This window comes from Bos mutus, chromosome 22 (genome assembly GCF_027580195.1).
Source record: "Bos mutus isolate GX-2022 chromosome 22, NWIPB_WYAK_1.1, whole genome shotgun sequence".
In the NCBI taxonomy this organism is placed as follows: Eukaryota; Metazoa; Chordata; class Mammalia; order Artiodactyla; family Bovidae; genus Bos; species Bos mutus.
The window spans coordinates 53,703,199-53,722,389 of record NC_091638.1 but is presented as its reverse complement, the minus strand read 5'-3'; the positions used below and the strand labels follow the sequence as shown (position 1 = coordinate 53,722,389).

Below are 19,191 nucleotides of genomic sequence, written 5' to 3'. Positions count from 1 at the left end.
TGTTAATCATTTGTTAAACATTATTACCAGACATTAAAAATTACTTTTTAAAACAAGGATAAAAACAAATGTCTCAGTATTCATTGTGAAAGCCAGCTAAAATGATTATCAGAAAATAAGTAGAAATATTACTTTTACTGAATCTTCCTTTCTTTCCTATTGAAGTATAGTTGATTTACAATATTAGTTTCGAGTGTACAACATGGTAGTTGAGTATTTTTATGCATTATAAAATGATCACCACAATAAATCTCCTTACCATCTGTCACCATACAAAGCATCATCGACGTTCTCTCTATACTGTACATTTTATCCCCGTGACTTGCTTATTTTATAACTGGAAGTTTGTATCTCTTAGTCTCCCTTACCTACTTCACTCATCCTTCTTACCTACACTCCTCATTGGTAACCATCAGTTTGTTCTCTGGGAGTCTGTGTCATTTTTAATTTCTTTCATCGTTGTCTTATAGTTTTCCAGTGACAGATTTTCTTCCCATCTTGGTTAGATTTTTTTCCTGGGTATTTTATGCTTTTCTTGCAGATGTACATGGGATTTTCTCCTTAATTTCTGTTCCCAGTTAGTTCATTGTTACTGTATTGAAATGCAATGGACTTTAATATATTAATTCTATATCCTGACGTTTTACTAGTTATTTTGGTGGCCTCTTTCCTTTAGGGTTTTCTATGTGTAGTTTCATGTCATTTGCAAGCAGTAACAATTTTACTTCTTCCTTTTCAGTTTAAATTCCTTTGATTTCTTTTGTCTAGTTGCTATAGCTCAGTTCACTTCGGTCTCTCAGTCATGTTCAGTTCTTTGCAACCCCATGGACTGCAGCATGCCAAGTCTACCCTGTCCATCACCAACTTCTAGAGCTTACTCAAACTCATGTCCACCAAGTTGGCTGCTGCTGCTGCTAAGTCACTTCAGTCGTGTCTGACTCTGTGTGATCCCAGAGATGGCAACCCACCAGGCTCCCCCATCCCTGGGATTCTCCTGGCAAGAACACTAGAGTGGGTTGCCATTTCCTTCTCCAGTGCATGAAAGTGAAAAGCGAAAGTGAAGCCGCTCAGTTGTGTCTGACTCTTAGCGACCCCATGGACTGTAGCCTACCAGGCACCTCTGTCCATGGGATTTTCCAGGCAAGAGTACTGGAGTGGGTTGCCATTGCCTTCTCCAACCAAGTTGGCTAGGACATCTGATATGTTGAGTAAAAGTGGTAAGAATAGGCATCCTTGTCTTGTTCTTTATCTTAGAAGAAATGCTTTTAGATTTTCCCTGTTGAACTTGATACTGGCTATAGGTTTATCATATATGGTCTTTATTAATAAGGTACACTCCCTTTATGGGCTTCCCTGATAGCTCAGCTGGTAGAGAATCTCTCTGCAATCCGAGAGACCCTGATTTGATTCCTGGGTTGAGAAGATCCTCTGGAGAAGGGGTAGGCTACCCATCCAGCATTCTTGCCTGGAGACTCCCACGGACAGAGGAGCCCGGCCAGCTACAGTCCCTGGGGTTGCAGAGAGTCGGACATGACTGAGCGACCAAGCACAGCACACATGCTTTGTTGAGAAGTTTTATCACAAATGGATAATAGATTTTGTAAAATGCTTTTTCTGCATCTGTTGATGATCATATGATTTTTATTCTTCAGTTAATGTAGTGTATTGTTTGATTGGTGGGTACTGAACTGTCCTCCCATCCCTGGGCTCAGTACCATTTGATCATGGCATGTGATCTTTTTAATGTATTGTTGAATTTGGTTTGCTAGTATTTTGTTGAGGATTTTGTGTTGTGTTTATCAGTGATACTGGCCTATGATTGTGAGTTTGTGTGATAACTGTATCTGATGTGAGTATCAGGGTGATACTGGCCTTTTGGGATGAGTTTGAACACATTCCTTCCTCTTCAGTTTTTTGAAATAGTTTCAGAGAGGCGTTAACTCTTTGGTTTAATTCACTGGTGAAGTTGTCTGATCCTGGACTTTGGTAGTTTTTTAATTACTGATTCAGTTTCGTTGCTGGTAATAAATCTGTTCATATTTTCTATTTCTCCCTGATTCAGTCTTGGGAGGTCGTTTCTAGAAGTTTATCTGTCTCCTCGGTTGTCTGTTGTGCTGGCGTACAGCTGTTTGTAATAAGCTCTTCTGTGCTTTGTGTTTCTTTGGTGTCCGTTGTAATTTGTCCTCTTTTGTTTCTGACTTTAGTTAGGTCCTCTCTGTTTTTCCCTTGATTTATCAATTTTGTTTACCTTTTCAAAGGATCAGGTCTTGGTTTCATTGTTTTTCTCTGTTGCCAGCCAGCTGGTGGGCGCAGAAGCCCCCTCACTAACAGGTGCTAAGGAGGGTCCAGAATGGCGCTTGCTAGCACCTCTGTCCTTCTGGTGGAACAAGCTCCCTAAGGTGCTTGCTGCCAGCGTCTCCACCCGCAGTGGCAGTCCCAGCTGCCTTCTGCCTCTCCAGGAGGCTTGCCAAGATCACTAAGTGGGTCTGGCCCTGGCTCCTTTCAGGCCCTCATGCTAGGCCTTGGAGCACGTGAGATCCTCCGCAGGCCTTTAGGAGGAGAGCCTCTGTTTCCTGCAGTGCTCCTGCTCTCCTGTACACAAGCCCTGCCTGCCTTCAAATCCAGACATTTCTGGGAGCTTGTCTTGCTGGTACAAGATCATTGACCTCAAGAGCTGACGTAGGGCTCAGACCCCTCACCCACTGGGAAAAGGGGCAAGGATTGTCACAACCTTGGCAGTTGTGATAATCCTCCCATTGGTGAATCACCTCCTTGAGGGTGTGGGTCTTGACTATACCAGGTCTTCCCCTCTCTCACCCATCTCATGGTTCCTTCTGGATATCTTTAGCTGTGAAAGATCTGTCCCACCAGGCTTCAGCTTGCTTTCATAGACAGTTGCTGTGTGGATTGTGGTAATTTCGGTGCCTGTGGGAGGGGTGAGCTCAGGGTCCTCCTTCATTACCGGCTTGACCACTGCGCTCTCTCCTGGACTTTTCCATTTTTGCTTTTTTTTTAAAAGAATTCCATTTGACTTCCCAACTAGCCCAAACCAGTGCAGTTTCTTAGGAGTGAGGACGGTGTTGTTCTCTTGTCACTGACTCTCTGTGTTACTGGGTTCTGTCAAATGAGGATAATTAGGGTAAGCTAGCAAGGAGCTTCTGGGAACACGACAGAGACGCTGTATAAAGTACGTGAGGCTCGGGGTCGTAACTTAAGGTGGTGGTGCTGGATTAAGCTACCTCTTCTGCCCTTTAGAGCAAAAACTGTGAAGGATGCTAATGGGAAGGAGGTCTGCCCACCAGCTTCTGTAATGCCCTGTGCTCTTGAGCATTGCCCGTGTGACAGGAACTGTCCCAGGTCCGAGGGAAGCGAGCATCCCCCTTGTCCAGTCTTTGTGCTGATGGCATTTAACAGGGCTTGACTTAAAGATTTTTACTTTGACTCTCTGATCATGCTGATTCCTTTTCAGGGATAAGATAGACTGACTGTGTTCTCTGCTTTGTTTGCAGTTACAAGATAATAAAACTTTCCTAGCAATGATGAACCATGTCTTGAGTATGGATGGGTTTTACTTTTCAACAACATATGATTTGACCCATACTTTGCAGCGGCTCTCCAACACTAGTCCAGAATTCCAGGAAATGAGTCTCTTGGAAAGGGTAAACTTAATCTTCTATTTTTTTTTAAATTTTAATTTTTGGGAGCATGCCTCTATTTTATCCATAAAATATATATTGATTTTTCTCAGTCCTGGCTGTATCAGGATCACGTATGGAGCTTTGAAAACATACGATGTTTCAAGTAGACATCACACTTCAGATTCAAGATCCCAGGATCTGTATGTTTCACAGACACGATCGAGAACTGCATTTGTGCGTTTTCAGAAATCTAGCTTGAACACATTGGTCATTTCCTAGCTCTCAGTGGTCTGTGGTATAACAGAACATTAGCAACACCATTGTGCTTGTAAACTTAATGTCCTAAGAGATGAACTTCTTTTTGTAGTGGTGTCATTTATAGCTTTTACAACAAGAAAAGTAACAGCTTGTTAACTTGGAAAATATGCTTATGTTTAATGTGGGATTTTTTGTGATTCCCCCTCCCCTGCTTTTTTTTTTTTTAATTAAGCGTATCTTTAAAACTAGACCTCAGATGATTTAACGTGAAATTTCTGCTGTTCAGGAACCTAGATAATTGCTGCCTTGGTTTTTTTTGTTGTTGTTAACAAAAATAGATAGGTTTAGGGGGCAGGTAGCATTTATAAAGTTGCAGTCAGTTATCTATTGGCTTAGACTATATGAAATTGCCACTAATTGACCATTTTTGATCCATAAAAGTGATAATTTTATATAGTTCAACCTAAATCAATATTTTAGTTGACTAACTTACTAAAGACTATAATAGTCTACTCTGGTAAAATTATATGTAGGCTTAGGTGTATGGAGAAGGAGGCAACAAAGGATGAGATGGTTAGATAGCATCACTGACTCGGTGGACGTGAATTTGAGCAAATTCCAGGAGACAGTGGAGGCCAGAGGAGTCTGCAGGAGGACAGAGGGATACTGCAGTTCATGAGGTTGCAAAGAATTGGACATGACTGAGCCCACATTAATTTTAAAACTTCTCTCTCAGGCAGATCAGCGGTTTGTATGGAATGGTCATCTTCTCCGAGAACTTTCTGCTCAGCCAGAGGTAATGTACAGTAAATAAAACCAGCTTATTCGTCACCATCCAAGTTGTAATTGAATACATGTTACATAATGGCTAGTTAATCACTAAGGATTTTGGTAAAGAAATCTGATTTAACTCTGTTTATAAACTTGTGGACTTCGATTAGATCTACCTCATTCTAGGTTGAAGAAGCCTAGTTATTTTACTTTGCTCTTCTATGGAAGCCTTAAATACAGGAAAAACATACCTGAGTAAAAATAACATTGGTTTCTATAAGGAAGAGAGAGAGAATACGTATTGGAAAATGAATAATGTAGAAATCGGGCCATAGCTAATTCCCCAGGCAAGTGGAAAGCTCTGCATTTGTGTCTGTAAGGGATCCTGACTCCCTTCAGTCACCCAGGATAGACGTGCATAGATGGCACCTTCCTCTGTTCCTGGTTTATGCAAATGAGATATAAATAAGGAGGCCTACTTCAGAAGCGTAATGTATGGAATCTAGGTAAATAGATTTGCCTGATGGCTTCATTTTTTGACATTTGCTTTGCTTTTTTGGGAAAAGTAGATTGAACTCCCTGGAGGAGTGCAGTTGTTGTAGGCCAAGACTGATAAAGAGAGAGAAACATTCTGACCCTTGTGTAATCTTGTTAGTGTTCCAATATCTATGAATGTTCAAGCCCAAAGGATTCCAGCAAATACTTAAATGTTTTAAATTGAAAAGGCAATGTGACATTAGAAAAATTTCATTAAAATTAAGTTGCCCATAAGTTTGCTACTTTGTTGTATTTGTATATTACCTCCCCATCTTTAAATATTTTTTATATAGTGCTTCTTTTTATTATTATTAAAGTATATTTATTCCTAAACATTATCTTCATTTCAGGTCCATCGGTTTGCCCTTCCGGTATTACATGGCTGTATCCTTATATATTACTCTTTAGTTTTCTGGCAGTCTTTATTTAAATATTATTATAAGGCAGATTTAAAGACAGTCTCAACTGTTACATGAGGAGAGTATTTTAGAATTAGTAGGTACTGCTTTTGATAAAATCAAACCTATTAACAAAATCTGAGAATACTGGTTGTAAATGACCTTTTTTTTGTTTAAAATAGAATGAACTCTTTAGACTGAATCATGTTCTCGCTCTCCCAGAATTCCGGGGCTAGTGGGTTAAAAGAAGAAATATGTCCACTGTGTTTTGGCTTTTTAAGACTTTATCAATAAACAAGAATAATTTTAGCCTGACTTGTGAACATTTTTCTTAGTAATTAAGAAAGACTCAGGAACTAGGGTGACCAGCAACTTGGAGAGGAGAATTACAGTTGAAAATTATATTTGTCATTTGAAATAGCCCCAGAAAAAATGAAACATAGATGTTTTTACAAAGAATGATGCTTGCGGAGCAGGTACGGTACTAGTACAGAGTGAGTAATGGTTATCTAATTGTAAGTTCATTTTAAAAAAGTCTTTATCAGAGACATCATCATATTAATAAAAACAGAAGCAGACTGAGCTGGCCGGTAAAGGGCCGCCCAGTGTGCTGCTGAGCGCCCGAGATCGGGCTCTGCTAGAAACCAAGGGGTCTCTCTCGAGTGCTCCCAGAGAAGCTTGTGAGCCGACACAGCAGTCTGTGGTTTATCTGTTCATGGTGAATGTGATTTCCTTAAATTATCATGCTTACTATACTTCAAAGCAGAAAATAGCAATGCAGGAGAGATTTTCTACAGTTGTGAGGGAATAGAAAGCAGAAAATGTCAGGATAAAAGCCCTTGTTTTTTCTGGTTTTGTTTTGCCTTTTCCCTGAAGCTCTCTCAAGCTCTCCTGAGGGTAAACTGATAGCAATGTTCTGTGTAGGTAGCGCTTCAAGGATCTGGGCCACTTGTTTGTGTGTGTGTGTTTTAATTCCAAAAGGAGATGTGAATGGGCAAATAATGGTAAATGGGGTTATAGAAACAGATTATCCATTTAGCTTTAAATCTGAAGCTTAACATTGGCCTTTTAAAAAGTGTTTAAATGTATGTAGTTATTTTTGGCTGTGGCAGGTCTTCCTTGCTGTGTGCAGGCTTTTCTCTAGTTGTAGCACGTGGGGGCTGCTCCTGGCTGCAGTGCGTGGGCTTCTCATTGCAGTGGCTTCTCTTTCTGCAGAGCACAGCCTGTAGGGTGTGAGAGCTTCAGTAGTTGCGGCTCCTGGACTCTGGAGCACAGGGTCAGTAGTCGTGGCACACGGGCTTACTTACTCTGCTGCATGTGGGATCTTCCCAGACCAGGAATCAAACCTGTGTCTCCTGCATTGGCAGGGGAGTTCTTTACCACTGAGCCACCAGGAAAGCCCTACATTGTTCTTTGTTTAGTGCTGACTTTTGACTAGAACTGTCATCAGGGATTCTGTGTACTTAGAGACCAGCAAGAACAGAGGGCCCGTGGCGGGAGCATGACTGGGGCAGAGAGTGGACAGGGCAGGCGGGAGCTGGGTTCCGAGATGCAGCTGGGCCCGCATCCTGCAGCCCTCAGCAGCGAGGCCTAACTGTCAGGAGGAGCGCTCAGGATCTGGGCAGAGAATCGGCATGGTCGGACAGGGCCACTTGGACACTGGTGCAGAGAATAAGCCCAAGGGGAGCAGGGGGGATGCAAGGCGGAGTTAGGAGCAGTTGTCGTAATCCGGATGGGAGGTGATGGTGATCAACAGTGCTCGGGCTCCAGATAAGTTTTGAAGATAGGGCTAAAAGGAGTTTGACAAATTATATTACATGGGGAAGGACAGAGGGTTTAGTATGCATCTTAAGGTTTTTGGCCAGAGTAAGTGGAAGGAAGCCATACACTGACGGGGAAGAGCTGAGGTGGGAGGGAGGCCAGAGCATTCAGGCCTTTCTTTGGACACGTTAAGCCTGAAGTATCTGTGGATATCAGAGTAGAGATGGCAAGAAAACATGGATTAATGAAAATGGAGTTTAGGCGGGAAGTCCACATTGGAGACATATATTTGAGGGTCCTCAGGGTACAGATGGCATTCAGAGCTACGGGATGAGAGCCTCAAAGGGAGAAAGGTACATAGCGAAGGAAAAGGTGTGGAGAAGAGAGAAGACTGTCTGAAGGGGATCCTAGATAGTCCATGCTAGAGCCCCAGAGAGAATGGAGGGCCTTTGAAGCGGGGCGTCGGAGTGAGTGAGTAGAAGGACTGGTCACACAGAGTGGCTCTAAGATTTAAAGTTGGGGAAATGAAGACCACCCAGCAAAGGCCACTGAGGAAGAGGAGACCCAGCCAAGTGAGAGCTGTGTCCCAAAGCAAAGGCATACCAGGTGTCCACGCAGGGGGTCAGATCAACTGATGTGCTGCTGGTCGTTTAAAATGACCGTTAGAGAGGGAGGTTAGGCTCCTGCTCCCTCACTGCCCTCCCCAGTGGGGGCTCTCACCACATCCCGGGAAGCCAGGTTGTGGAGAAGGTGAGAGCACAGCCCCTGCCGGCACAGTGTCCTTGAGTGTGTGAGGGGCTGGGGCCCCGTGCACAGGTCACAGGCCTGGCAAGGACAGTTCGTCCGCTGGACTGTGCAGCTCAGCCGCCGTGGCAGAAAGGAAGAAGCTTTGTGGGCGTGGAGGCCGGCGGTTGCGTGGGTGTGGTGGGAGCATGTGGTGGTGGCTACTTTCACGGTGACATGGAAGCAGTGCCGTTAGCTGTGAGCAGTAGTCAGAAGCTGAGGACAGCATGTGAAATGGGCATCCCACGTGGGAGCGTGTGGCCCTGGGAGTCACTAATTGATACAAGATTAGAAGTAAACACATTGACTTAAGCTGTGTCGTGATGATGGGCTTCTGCATGACTTTTCATTTTTCTCTTGTTCCTTCCAATGCTTTCTGGAAGGATATTCATCTTGTAATCAGAAGAAAATGATTCATGAAACAGTCAGACATATTCCATGCTTCACTCAGTTCTGTCAGGGCAGGCTCCTGTCTGATTCATCTTTGTGCCCTGCTCCAAAGAGGTAACTTGAGCAAATGAATGCATAAGTAGTGCTTTGAAGTCTTCTTTAGCACTGTGCTTTTAAAGGATTGTGAATTGGGAGCTCAAGGTGAGTCATTAAAGCTGATGATGCCAAGTGATGGAGAAGGATGAATCATTAGAAATTCATATGGCTAGTGTCATTCGGTACTGCTGTTTTGAAAATTATTTAGCATTTCCTTGTGAATTTACTAGGCCTTCCCCTCTGTATACCCAACATGTTTATACCAGGAGGTTTTTCAAGAATGTCCACAGCACCAATGTTAGAACCGACTCTGAACACTGCAAGTTCCATCAGCACAATTAGGGCTTTTGTGATACGGTCCTTTCAGATTTCATACGACACCAAAAAGGACCGAACTGCTGCTTCATGCAGTAATGATGACTGTTAGGTACTTACTGGGGGAATAAACAAGGACTTGGAGTTATATTAAGAGTGTTGTGCCATTCTTATAAACAAGCTGTGTGTTTTTAAGTCATGGTTGTATATGAAAAAGTGAAAATCACTCAGTCGTGTCTGACTCTTTGGGACCCCATGGACTATACACAGCCCATGGAATTCTCCAGGCCAGAATACTGGAGTGGGTAGCCTTTCCCTTCTCTAGGGCATCTTCCCAACCCAGGGATCGAACCCAGGTCTCCTACATTGTGGGTGGATTCTTTACCATCTGAGCCACAGGGGAGGCCCAAGAACACTGGAGTTGGTAGCCTGTTCCTTCTCCAGCAGAGCATCCTGACCTAGGAGTTGAACCAGGGTCTCCTGCATTGCAGGCAGATTCTTTACCAAATGAGCTATCAGGGATTACACTTAAAAGGCAGAAGACTGGTCTACACAAGCCTTGTGGGCAAGTAGACAGTTGGATGGGATCAAGGAGCAGATGGTTAGATTCAGGGTTTTGATACTGTTTGGAAGTTGAAAGTAGGTTATAGATATTTTATTATAATACTGACTCGATGAACGTGAGTCTGAGTGAACTCCAGGAGTTGGTGATGGACAGGGAGGCCTGGCGTGCTGCGATTCATGGGGTCGCAAAGAGTCGGGCGCAACTGAGCAACTGAACTGAATGCTTTATAATGGATGAATCAAACTATATTAAGAAAAATGTTATATATATATATATATATAATAATCATGGCCAAACACATGAGGAAGGAGGAGATAATTTTTAATTATCTGCTTCTGAATAGTCTTTAATTTACAATTTGACCTGTAAATCTTCATATGCTTAGCAACTGTTATTTGTAATTATGTATATAATATATATAATACAAATTTCAGTAGCGTAGTCTTTTTTCCATTTCTTATTTGAAGGTTAATCTATTTTTAAATGTGTATGTTTTTGACTCAAAGATGATTTTTTTGTGATGTGGTTAGTATACTTCCACAAAGTGGTTGAGACTGTCAGGGAAAGGAGATCATATTATGTAAATAGAGACACTCTAATGAACCACTTAAACACACTGACTATATGTCATCATAGGCTTATTGACTTGACAGAACTTCACAATCAGAAGTAAAGGCTTGTGAATGAATATTCATGAAGAAACAAAGATCTGCATATTCTCTGTGCTTTTTTTTTTCCCTTTTAGAGACAGAGTCATTCTAACTAGGGTAGAGAGATTCAAATTTCATCTGAAAATAATACATATGATTTCTCCACATGTTGTATTTTTCTTAATGTAGTTGAGTTATTACCATGCACTCATGTTCTATTAATGGAAAATACTTTGATTGGATTCTCATCTCGAGGAGGAGTTGTTTCAGAGCTGGTGTGCGCTATTATGTGAGAGGTGAGATGAATTTTGTCAGCGCGATTTGGTACTGGGTTATATCTGTCTCTAATTAGTGTTTGGCTCATGGTGACTTGAATGTAACCTTTTGTATTTTATTTGTTTTCATTATCATTTGATAGCCTCACTAAATGTTTATCTCCTGCTTCATTATAATAATTAGGTAGGTCTTCTGTGCTTTACTCCAGCTACTGTAGTGGCAGTCATTGCATTGTTCATGAGACACTGTAGACTGCTTCTTAATACTTTAAGATGAACCGGTCATGTTATTTGCTGAATGTCTGAAAGCATAGCTGAAATCACTGTAGTTTTCAGTAACCTAAACCCATATCAGAAAGTATTTTTCTTTTATTGCTCTTGGTTTCTTCGCATGTATAAAGCTAGACATTTGACTTTGTGCCTTCAGCCTTTAAGATTTACATTCGAGCTTTTATTCTCTAGACTTTGTCCTAGCAACATGCTAATTTGCTTAAACCAGGGTATTAAAATCTGTATTAAAAGTTACTGTCATGAAGAGAAGTTTCTTTGAATCTATTTTTTTAAACCAAAATATATCAGAATAAAACTGTGGATTTACTCTATGGTAAATCATGAAAGTTTTGGGCTAGGAGGTTGTAAAAGTCATTTCATTAATCTTTAGCACAGCAGAGGAAGAAAGACATTTAGCGAGTTACCTGACCAATGTTATAGAACCAAGATTAAAGTTAGCAATGCCTTTATGTCTGGATTGTCTTGGATGGAGTCATGTTTTTTAATTAAAAGCTTTAAATTTGCAGTGCAGTCAAGAAATATAAAAAGATATGCAATTAAAAATATTTCTCCTTTCTGACTGTATCTGCAGCGTCTTACCCCTGACCAGCTGATCTGTTGTTGGTTTCTTATCTTCCAGATAATGTTTGTGTTACTGCAACTGTGTTCTCCTTTTGTAGGCAGTGGTTGTATACTGTGTACATTTTCTTGCACCTTGGGTTTTTTTAAACTAAATATATATTGAAAATCCCTTCTTAAAGATCCTCTCTCTCACATAACTCTTAGCTCTTCTCTCTTGCACACTCTTACTCCGTCTCAGTTTTTAAAATAACCACATATTATCCCTAATGAAAATTCTGGGCAGAACCGAGTATAGCCCATGCTTCAACAAGTGGTTTTAGAAGGTTTTGAAAAGGCATTTTATTGCTGATTTGACTCATAATTTTTTTCCCTTTCTGGTAAATATGTTAACAAAAACAGTGATATTTATGTTACACCTCAGTGTTATGTGTTTTAAAAATATGTCAGATAGAAAGGATGTTAAATATTTGAGATGGTTAAAAATCTACTTTTTTTTTTTTTTCCTGATAATTTGAGTCAGGCACTAATTGAAAGTTGCCTTTGCTTATTTTTAGCAAACTTTCCTTAGTTAAAATAGATAATATAAACAAGATAGTAAGGTAATGCTTCAAACATTTGAAAGAACTAACTAAATCAAGGCTAAATAAGAGCAGTGCTTTTCAAATTAGTTTTTTTTGGGTGTATGCATGGAGTTCTAGAAATTATAGTATTATATACAGTTTTTTGTGCTTTCATTTTGATAGTTAAAATTATCAGCATCTCCTGGGTTACTTGCATCATTATAACAAAAACTATTAACAAAATGGCCCACATTTGCATTTAATACTGTGTTTAATGGTTTAACTTCCAAAATGGTATTTTTCAAACTGGGATCTATGTCATAATACACTCTCAGAGGTTTTTGAGAACTTGTTTTTTCTTAAAAGATGTACAAAGTTTGAGAAACACTGTTTTGGAGGAATTGTGTATATATAAATAATTGCTATAGTAAATAGCAGTCAACAGCATTTGTTTATTAATAGGTCCTTAATACTGCCTTTAAGCCCATGTAAATGAGCAAGCATCTGTTGTTAGCTTTCTGATGGTGTACTCTGCATTTGTTTGAAATTTAGTTTTGAAAGTACTTTTCCACTAATTTGAACTGACTTAATTCTCTTCAAGTTAAGAGTGAATTAGTGAGTTTCTTGTGTTTTTCTTATGTAATAAATATAGTTAACTTTTTTCTCAATTCAGGAATTGACTCTGAAGGCCATGCAGCTAACTTTGTAGAAACAGAACAAATTGTGCATTACAATGGGAGCAGGGCTTCATTTGTACAGGCAAGTTACCGCGTCTGTGAGGCAGCCAGCCAGTTGGCCTTTTCAGCTTGGGTTGTGGTTTCCCGTTATATTGTTGAAGGTTTTCTCCTTTTCTCTCCTTTTTTAAAGTAATATCGCAGTCTATGATGTGGATAGAGTTCACCCAGAATAAGGATATTCCATTAAGCTGGCTGGCACTCAGTTTCCTCTGTTTCCGGCCCTTGAATTAAATGCCTACAGAAGAGGATAGGGTAGGCGGTGCAGGGGTTGTGGAAATGGGGCATCTGTGTGCTTAACCCGTCAGACTTCTACAGGGCAGTGGGCACAGGACAAGCAGCTGGCTTGTGCCCGACCCGACGTGCCGTGCACGGCATTGTGACGTAATACCCGAGCAGTGGCTCACTTGGTGGTTGAGAGCGTTAATGGCTAAAAATACCTTTAAGTTCATAAAGGTACTCTTTTGAGAATGAATACAGCTATTTTCTCGTTTTATTATAATGCCAAATTATATAGCAGACATAACTTGGTAATTTTTACTTGTAGATAAATTGATTTATTTTAGAATTTGGGAGAAGCCCAACTGTCCACAAGTACATGTATGTAAAATCAGAAAAAGTCCTTTCTAAATGTTTCCCCACCAAATACGAATTTAGGAGCAGGTAAGCATGAATTTGTTTCATAGTTAGTAGGTCATATGTTTATTTTTCTATTTTTCAGTCATTGATACTTACATACCCCTGACAGAAAGCTGAGAAAAACAAGTGTCTGTGTATATGTTTCTTTTTACATATCTTCTCTTTTTTTGTAGACTCGAGGATCAATACCACTTTACTGGTCTCAAAGACCAAACCTCAAGTACAAACCATTGCCACTGATCAACAAAGTAGCAAATCATGTGTGTATCTTCCATGCTATTTTCATTGATATGAATAGAAGCTTACTGGAATTATAATTTGCATATAGAGCATGTATTCCTCATAAGTCAGGCTTCAATGTCTTTGAGACCCTTCTCCTTGGTTCTGGCACAGAGTGGACCTCTAAACCAAGAGACTGTATAGATGGCATATTAAAATGTGGAAAAACAAATTGAACGTCACAGTAAATTTTGATTTTAGAGATCTCAGTGAGATTTGCAACCTTATGCTGTTTAAAATATTTAGTGTATTCTATTTGAGATTAAGCTCAGAAATAGTAATATTGTAGCTCAGGGTAGAATGGCTTATAATTACTACTTACTACATGGTATTAAGAATATCTAGAAGACAGCTTAATGTCATTCTCTTGAATATAGAGATAGGACATTTAAGGACATCCTTTTAACTGTCTTGGAAGTATTCTTGTAATGTGGTAAAGTATATAATTTTTTTTCCCTCTTTCTAGATGGATGGTTTCCAAAGGCATTTTGATTCACAAATAATTATTTATGGAAAACAAGTCATAATCAATCTGGTATGTGTCTTTCTTACATTTCTTGGGGAACAAAACCTTAGCATCTTTTTTTTTTTTTAACATGACAAAATTTAACCATTGTAACCATTTCCAAGTGTGCCGTTCAGTGGCCTTAAGTTATTGTATAGTGTTGTGCAACCATCACCACTCTTCATTTCCAGAAGTTTTCATCATACCAGGCAAAAACTCAGTATCCCTTAAGTAGTAACCTTCTATTATCCCTCTCACCTCAACTCCCGTTAACTATTCTGCTTCTGTCTCTGTAGATTTGCCTGTTCTAAGTGCCTCATCTAAATTATACTGCATAGCGTTCATTCCTTTGTGTCCTGCTTATCTTAAGCAGACTGTTCTTTACCTGGCTCTGAGTTACTCTGTAGTGTCTTTTCATTCTAAGCTGAGGACTCTGCGTAGTGTTTCTGGTAGGGCAGATCTGTGCTGTGCTTTGTTGCTCTTTGTTTGCTGTGCTCACGTCCAGCTCTCTGCGACACCATGGACTGTAGCCTGCCAGGCTTCTCTGTTCTTGGGGGTTCTCCCGGCAAGATTACTAAGTGGGTTGCCATGCCCTCCTCCAGGGGATCTTCCCAACCCAGGGATCGAACCCAGGTCTCCCGCATTGCAGGTGGATTCTTTACTGTCTGAGCCACCAAGGAAGCCCAAGAACACTGGAGTGGATAGCCTATCCTTTCTCTAGGGGATCTTCCTGACCCAGGAATCAAACCAGGGTTTCCTTCATTGCAGGCAGATTCTTTACCAGCTGAGCTACCAATTCCCTCAGCTTTTTTTAAAATTAAGAATATCTTAATTTCTCATTTTTGAACTACAGTTTTGCCAGATATAGAATTCTTGGTTGACAGTCCTTTTTTTTTCCTTTCAGTACATCAATAGACCATCTTGTGGCCGTCTGGCCTCTAAGGTTTCTGAAGAGAAATTGGCATATAATTCTACTCAGAATCACTTGTATGTGATGAGTCCTTTCTCTCTTGCTGGTTTTAAGATCTCTCTTTGTCTTTAAGTAGTTCTATTATAATATCTGATGTGAATTTCTTTGGATTTGTCATATCTGGAGATTGGATACCTCTTGGATTTGAAGATCTCTATATTTCATCAAATTTGGGAAGTTGTTTTGCCATTTTCTCTTTATAACCTCTCTGGCCCTTTCTCTCCTTTTTCTAGGACTCCTATAGTGAATATATTGTGTGTTCGGTGGTGTTCCAAGTCCCCTAGACTCTGTTCAGTTTTCTGATTCTTTTTTCTTTCTGCTCCTTCAACTTGATTATTTCATTTGTTCTATCTTCAAGTTTGCTGATTCTTTTTTCTTCCTGCCCAAATGTGCTGTTGAACTCCTTTAGTGAATTTTTAGTTTCCCTTTTGTAGTTCTCAACTCCAGACTTACTGTGTGGTTCCTTAGAATAATTCTTATTTCTTTGATCTTCTCATTTTTTTTTCATATACTGTTTTCCTGATTTCCTTTACTTCTTTGTCTGTGTTTTCATTTAGCTCTGAGCATATTTAGGACAGTTGTTTTGAAAGTTCTTTATAAATAGGGCTTCTATAGAGATGATTTCTATCAGTTTATCCTTTTTCATTAACTAAGCTTTGTCTTTTTTTTTTTTTGTATACCTTATGATTTTTGTTGTTGTTGAAAACAGGCTATTGGATGTACATAATACAGTAACTCAGGAAGTCAGATTCTTCTTTCCTAGGGGTTTCCTGTTTTGTTTTGATTGTTGAATGCTATAGTAATCCATCTGTTTTGAGACTTTTCCAAACTATTTTTGCAAAGACTGTTCCTTGTGTATGCTCACTAAAGTCTCTGTTCTTTTAGCTTGCTTGTGTTCAGCTAACAGTGTGATAGAAATTTCCTTGAGTATCAGGACCTGAAATAGACAAAGGAAAAACCAAAAAAGAGAACAAACCCATCTCCCAATTTCTGCTGACTGGTTCTGTGGTGGAGCAGTCCTTCACGTGTTTAGTTAGGCTTGCTCGGAACCTAGGGATTAGCTTGAGGTGAAGCCTTAAGGTCTTTTTAGGATTTTTCAGAGTGTGCATCTTGCTTGGGTATGCACAGGGCTTTCTAAAACCCTCCATGAATGTGGCTGTTTTTTAATATCCTAATTTCCCAAAGAGTCATCATTAACACCCCAGCTGTTTCTGCGGCTTTAGATGGTCTTTTTTATGTCACCACCTGAAATATCTTGCCCTAGGCATCTGTTGGTTTTTAGTCCTCTTGCAGCTTATATGAACAGTGTTTACCACTTTCCCTGCCTGTTCACATTTATGCAGGACAGAGACCGCCGAGTCACTCCTTCAGATCAGAACAAAACATACACAATAGTTTGCAAATAAGTTCTCCTCTGCTCCCTCCAATTAGAGGAGGGGGACTGAGAACTGGTGCTGCTGCTTAAGCTAAGATTGTCACTGCACTGGGAAAGGGTAAGGCAAGGGCAAGAAAAAGGCTACAAAACTGTCCTCCAGTTTTGAAGATGGCTTTATCTTGATTGGACCTCTCCTTGGTTGCTAGAAACCTTTGATTGTTTTCCAGAGTTCCTACAAATTTGGTTTAGACAGCATCTCTTTTCTCCGATGTTTTTGTGAAGGTACAAGAGCTTAAAGCTTCATAGTCTGCCATTTTGCTGATGTCACTGTCTCCTTTTAATTAAACTTAAAGCTGTGGTGGTTTTAACTTTTACAGGTAAATCAGAAGGGCTCAGAGAAGCCGCTTGAACAGGCGTTTGCAACAATGGTGTCTTCCTTGGGGAACGGAATGATCAGGTACCCACTAGACTCTGTTGTTGGGCCTTTCAGGCTACGTGTGCACTTCATGTACATGCAAGTACACAGATCTCTCTCTAGACACATTTCAGTTTGTGGTTTTTAAAGCGTGATTTTGTTTGCTTGAAATTTTCTCTGACATAACTCATGTTGCAGGATAACTTCTTTTTTCATTTTTACTGGGAGTACAGTTGATTCACAGTGTTGTGTTAGTTTCAGGTATATAGCAGGGTGAGTCAATTACACACATACCTATATCCACTCTTCTTTTTTTTAAGATTCTTTTTCCATATAGGCCATTACAGAATCCTGAGTAGAGTTCCTTGGTTCCCTTTGCTACACAGCAGGTTCTTACTAGTTTTATCTCTTTATATATTGTAGTGTGTATATATCAGTCCCAATCTACCAATTTATCCCCTGCCAGCCCATATCCCCTGGTAGCCGTAAGTTTGTTTTCTGCATCCATGACTCTACTTATAAATGAGCTCATTTGTACAGAATAATTTAACAGTTGAGTTTTAATTTGAATTTTGGTTGAAATCCTCGCCTTGAGGCTTTGTGTTGCCACAGCCATTGGGTCTTTAAGTTCCTCGCCTCTGCCTGGTCCTGACCCCACACAAGCTGGAGCCGTTTACTCTTGTGTGGTGGCCTTGTCTGGAGCGGCAGCTTGTCTCTCCTGTCAGTCACCAGACAACAGTTAGAAATTCTCTGAAGCTCTGTCAGAAAAGAGGGGGATCCTAAAACATTAGTAGTTGCCCTGTGGCATGTGCAGGGTGATGAGTCAGCCCATTTGGAGCGTCCTGCATCCAGAATCTGGGCTAGAAGATGGGGGTGTACTCTGGTAGGAAGTGGTCACAGGCAGTGGGGAAGGCTTTCAAAGAAATGGTACTGGGTTATTTGGGGACAGTTTTTTTTAAGCTATAGAAAATTTTAAAACATAAACAAAATTAGGACATAATGAACTTTTGGGGAAGAAATTAAGTTTGTTTTATCCAACTCAAAAACTCTAGCAAATTCTTCAGACCCTTGCTTCATGCACATTTCTGCCTTCTCACAGTGGGACCTGCCCAGACATACTTTGCATGAATCAGAGAAGTGATTCCTGTCCAAGATGTGCCTTAAAATTTTCAGAGGAATTACTCAGAATATATCTAAGACCTGAAAAATCAGAATCTCTGGGTTTAAAGTCCAGCATGTATCATATATTCTAGCAAAAGTTTATCTCCTGGTTGCTAGGTTACACCCCTGGATAAGACCCTTTCTGTGTTTCAGAGGGTTTCCATAGGCGGGTTTGCAGCAGAAACTAACTTTGAGAACTTGAGGCATATGTCAGTCTAAAGTTGTGCCCTTGGTATTCAGTACACTCGGAAGGCTCCTTCTGCCAAGAAGTGAAACCCTAAAGCTATTGTTACCGAAATACAATGATGTAAGACATATTCTGAGAAGACACAAACATAATTTTAGAAAGATGTAAGCTGAAGAATCCAAATGCATTTAGGTGCTAATGAGCCACTTAAATTCTTCAGACGAGTCTATGGCCATGATCAGAGCTCTCCAAAAATAAATACGATGCCACCAGTTTTAATGGAGCTGCCTTTGAAAGTGCTTCCCCCACTCTCAGTCTGCCCAAAGTCTAGCTCACAGTTGGCTAACTTCTGTCTTTATGTTAATGTGTAAGGTCCCTCTGTAGAAGGAAATGGTAACCCACTCTAGTATGGAGAACCCCATGGACAGAGGAGCCTGGCAGGCTACAGTCCGTGGGGTTGCAAAAGAGTCGGACACGACTCAGCAACAAGGCCCCACAGTTGGCTAACCTCTGTTTTTATGCTAATGCCTAAGGCCCCTCTTGTGCCCTGAGATAACCGCTGAGGTGAGAGAACCACGCTCTTGACCTGCTGGAAGCCCACCCTATATTGGTGTTTGTTGTCCCTTCAGCCGTTGGAGCCCGGAAGTCACACGAGAGCGGGCGCCTAACCTGAATTTTGCTCTGTTGAGGACAGTGTAGTGTCCTTCTAGTCCTCGTCCTCCATGACTTGACTTGATGCTTGAACAGGAAGTTGGGTGAAAGTGGCTTGTGTGAGAATCGTCAGCTACCCTGGTGCCCGGGTTCTTTGCATTCTTCTTCCTCTCTTGACTTTCGAGAGGTGGTTAATGATTTTCTCCTCCCTCTCAAGGGGCAGCATTTTCAATTCCTCGGAGGACACCTTCACTGTTAGGTGTGTTCCAGCTTTGAGATTTATGCCTCTTAAATATCAGATGACTGAAAACAACCCATTCCCGGTTGGCAGACCAGAAAGTTCTCTCTACCACTTGCGTGTGTGATGTGTGGCTGTTGATAAAGTGAATATTTTGGCAGGATGAACAAGTAACAACCGGAGTAGGC

At 40.7% G+C, this 19,191-nt stretch overlaps 1 protein-coding gene across 1 annotated transcript in view; it reads left to right on the top strand.

Annotated features, from left to right (window-relative positions):
- The window catches only part of SACM1L (SAC1 like phosphatidylinositide phosphatase), a 69,955-nt gene that overhangs the window by 37,157 nt on the left and 13,607 nt on the right, over positions 1–19,191 (top strand). The window contains exons 5-12 of the mRNA XM_005910652.3: positions 3,510–3,659; positions 4,633–4,692; positions 5,555–5,588; positions 10,357–10,458; positions 12,523–12,608; positions 13,396–13,482; positions 13,968–14,036; positions 16,729–16,808. Coding sequence (XP_005910714.1) covers positions 3,510–3,659; positions 4,633–4,692; positions 5,555–5,588; positions 10,357–10,458; positions 12,523–12,608; positions 13,396–13,482; positions 13,968–14,036; positions 16,729–16,808 — 668 coding nt within the window. The remainder of the gene's footprint in view (positions 1–3,509; positions 3,660–4,632; positions 4,693–5,554; positions 5,589–10,356; positions 10,459–12,522; positions 12,609–13,395; positions 13,483–13,967; positions 14,037–16,728; positions 16,809–19,191) is intronic.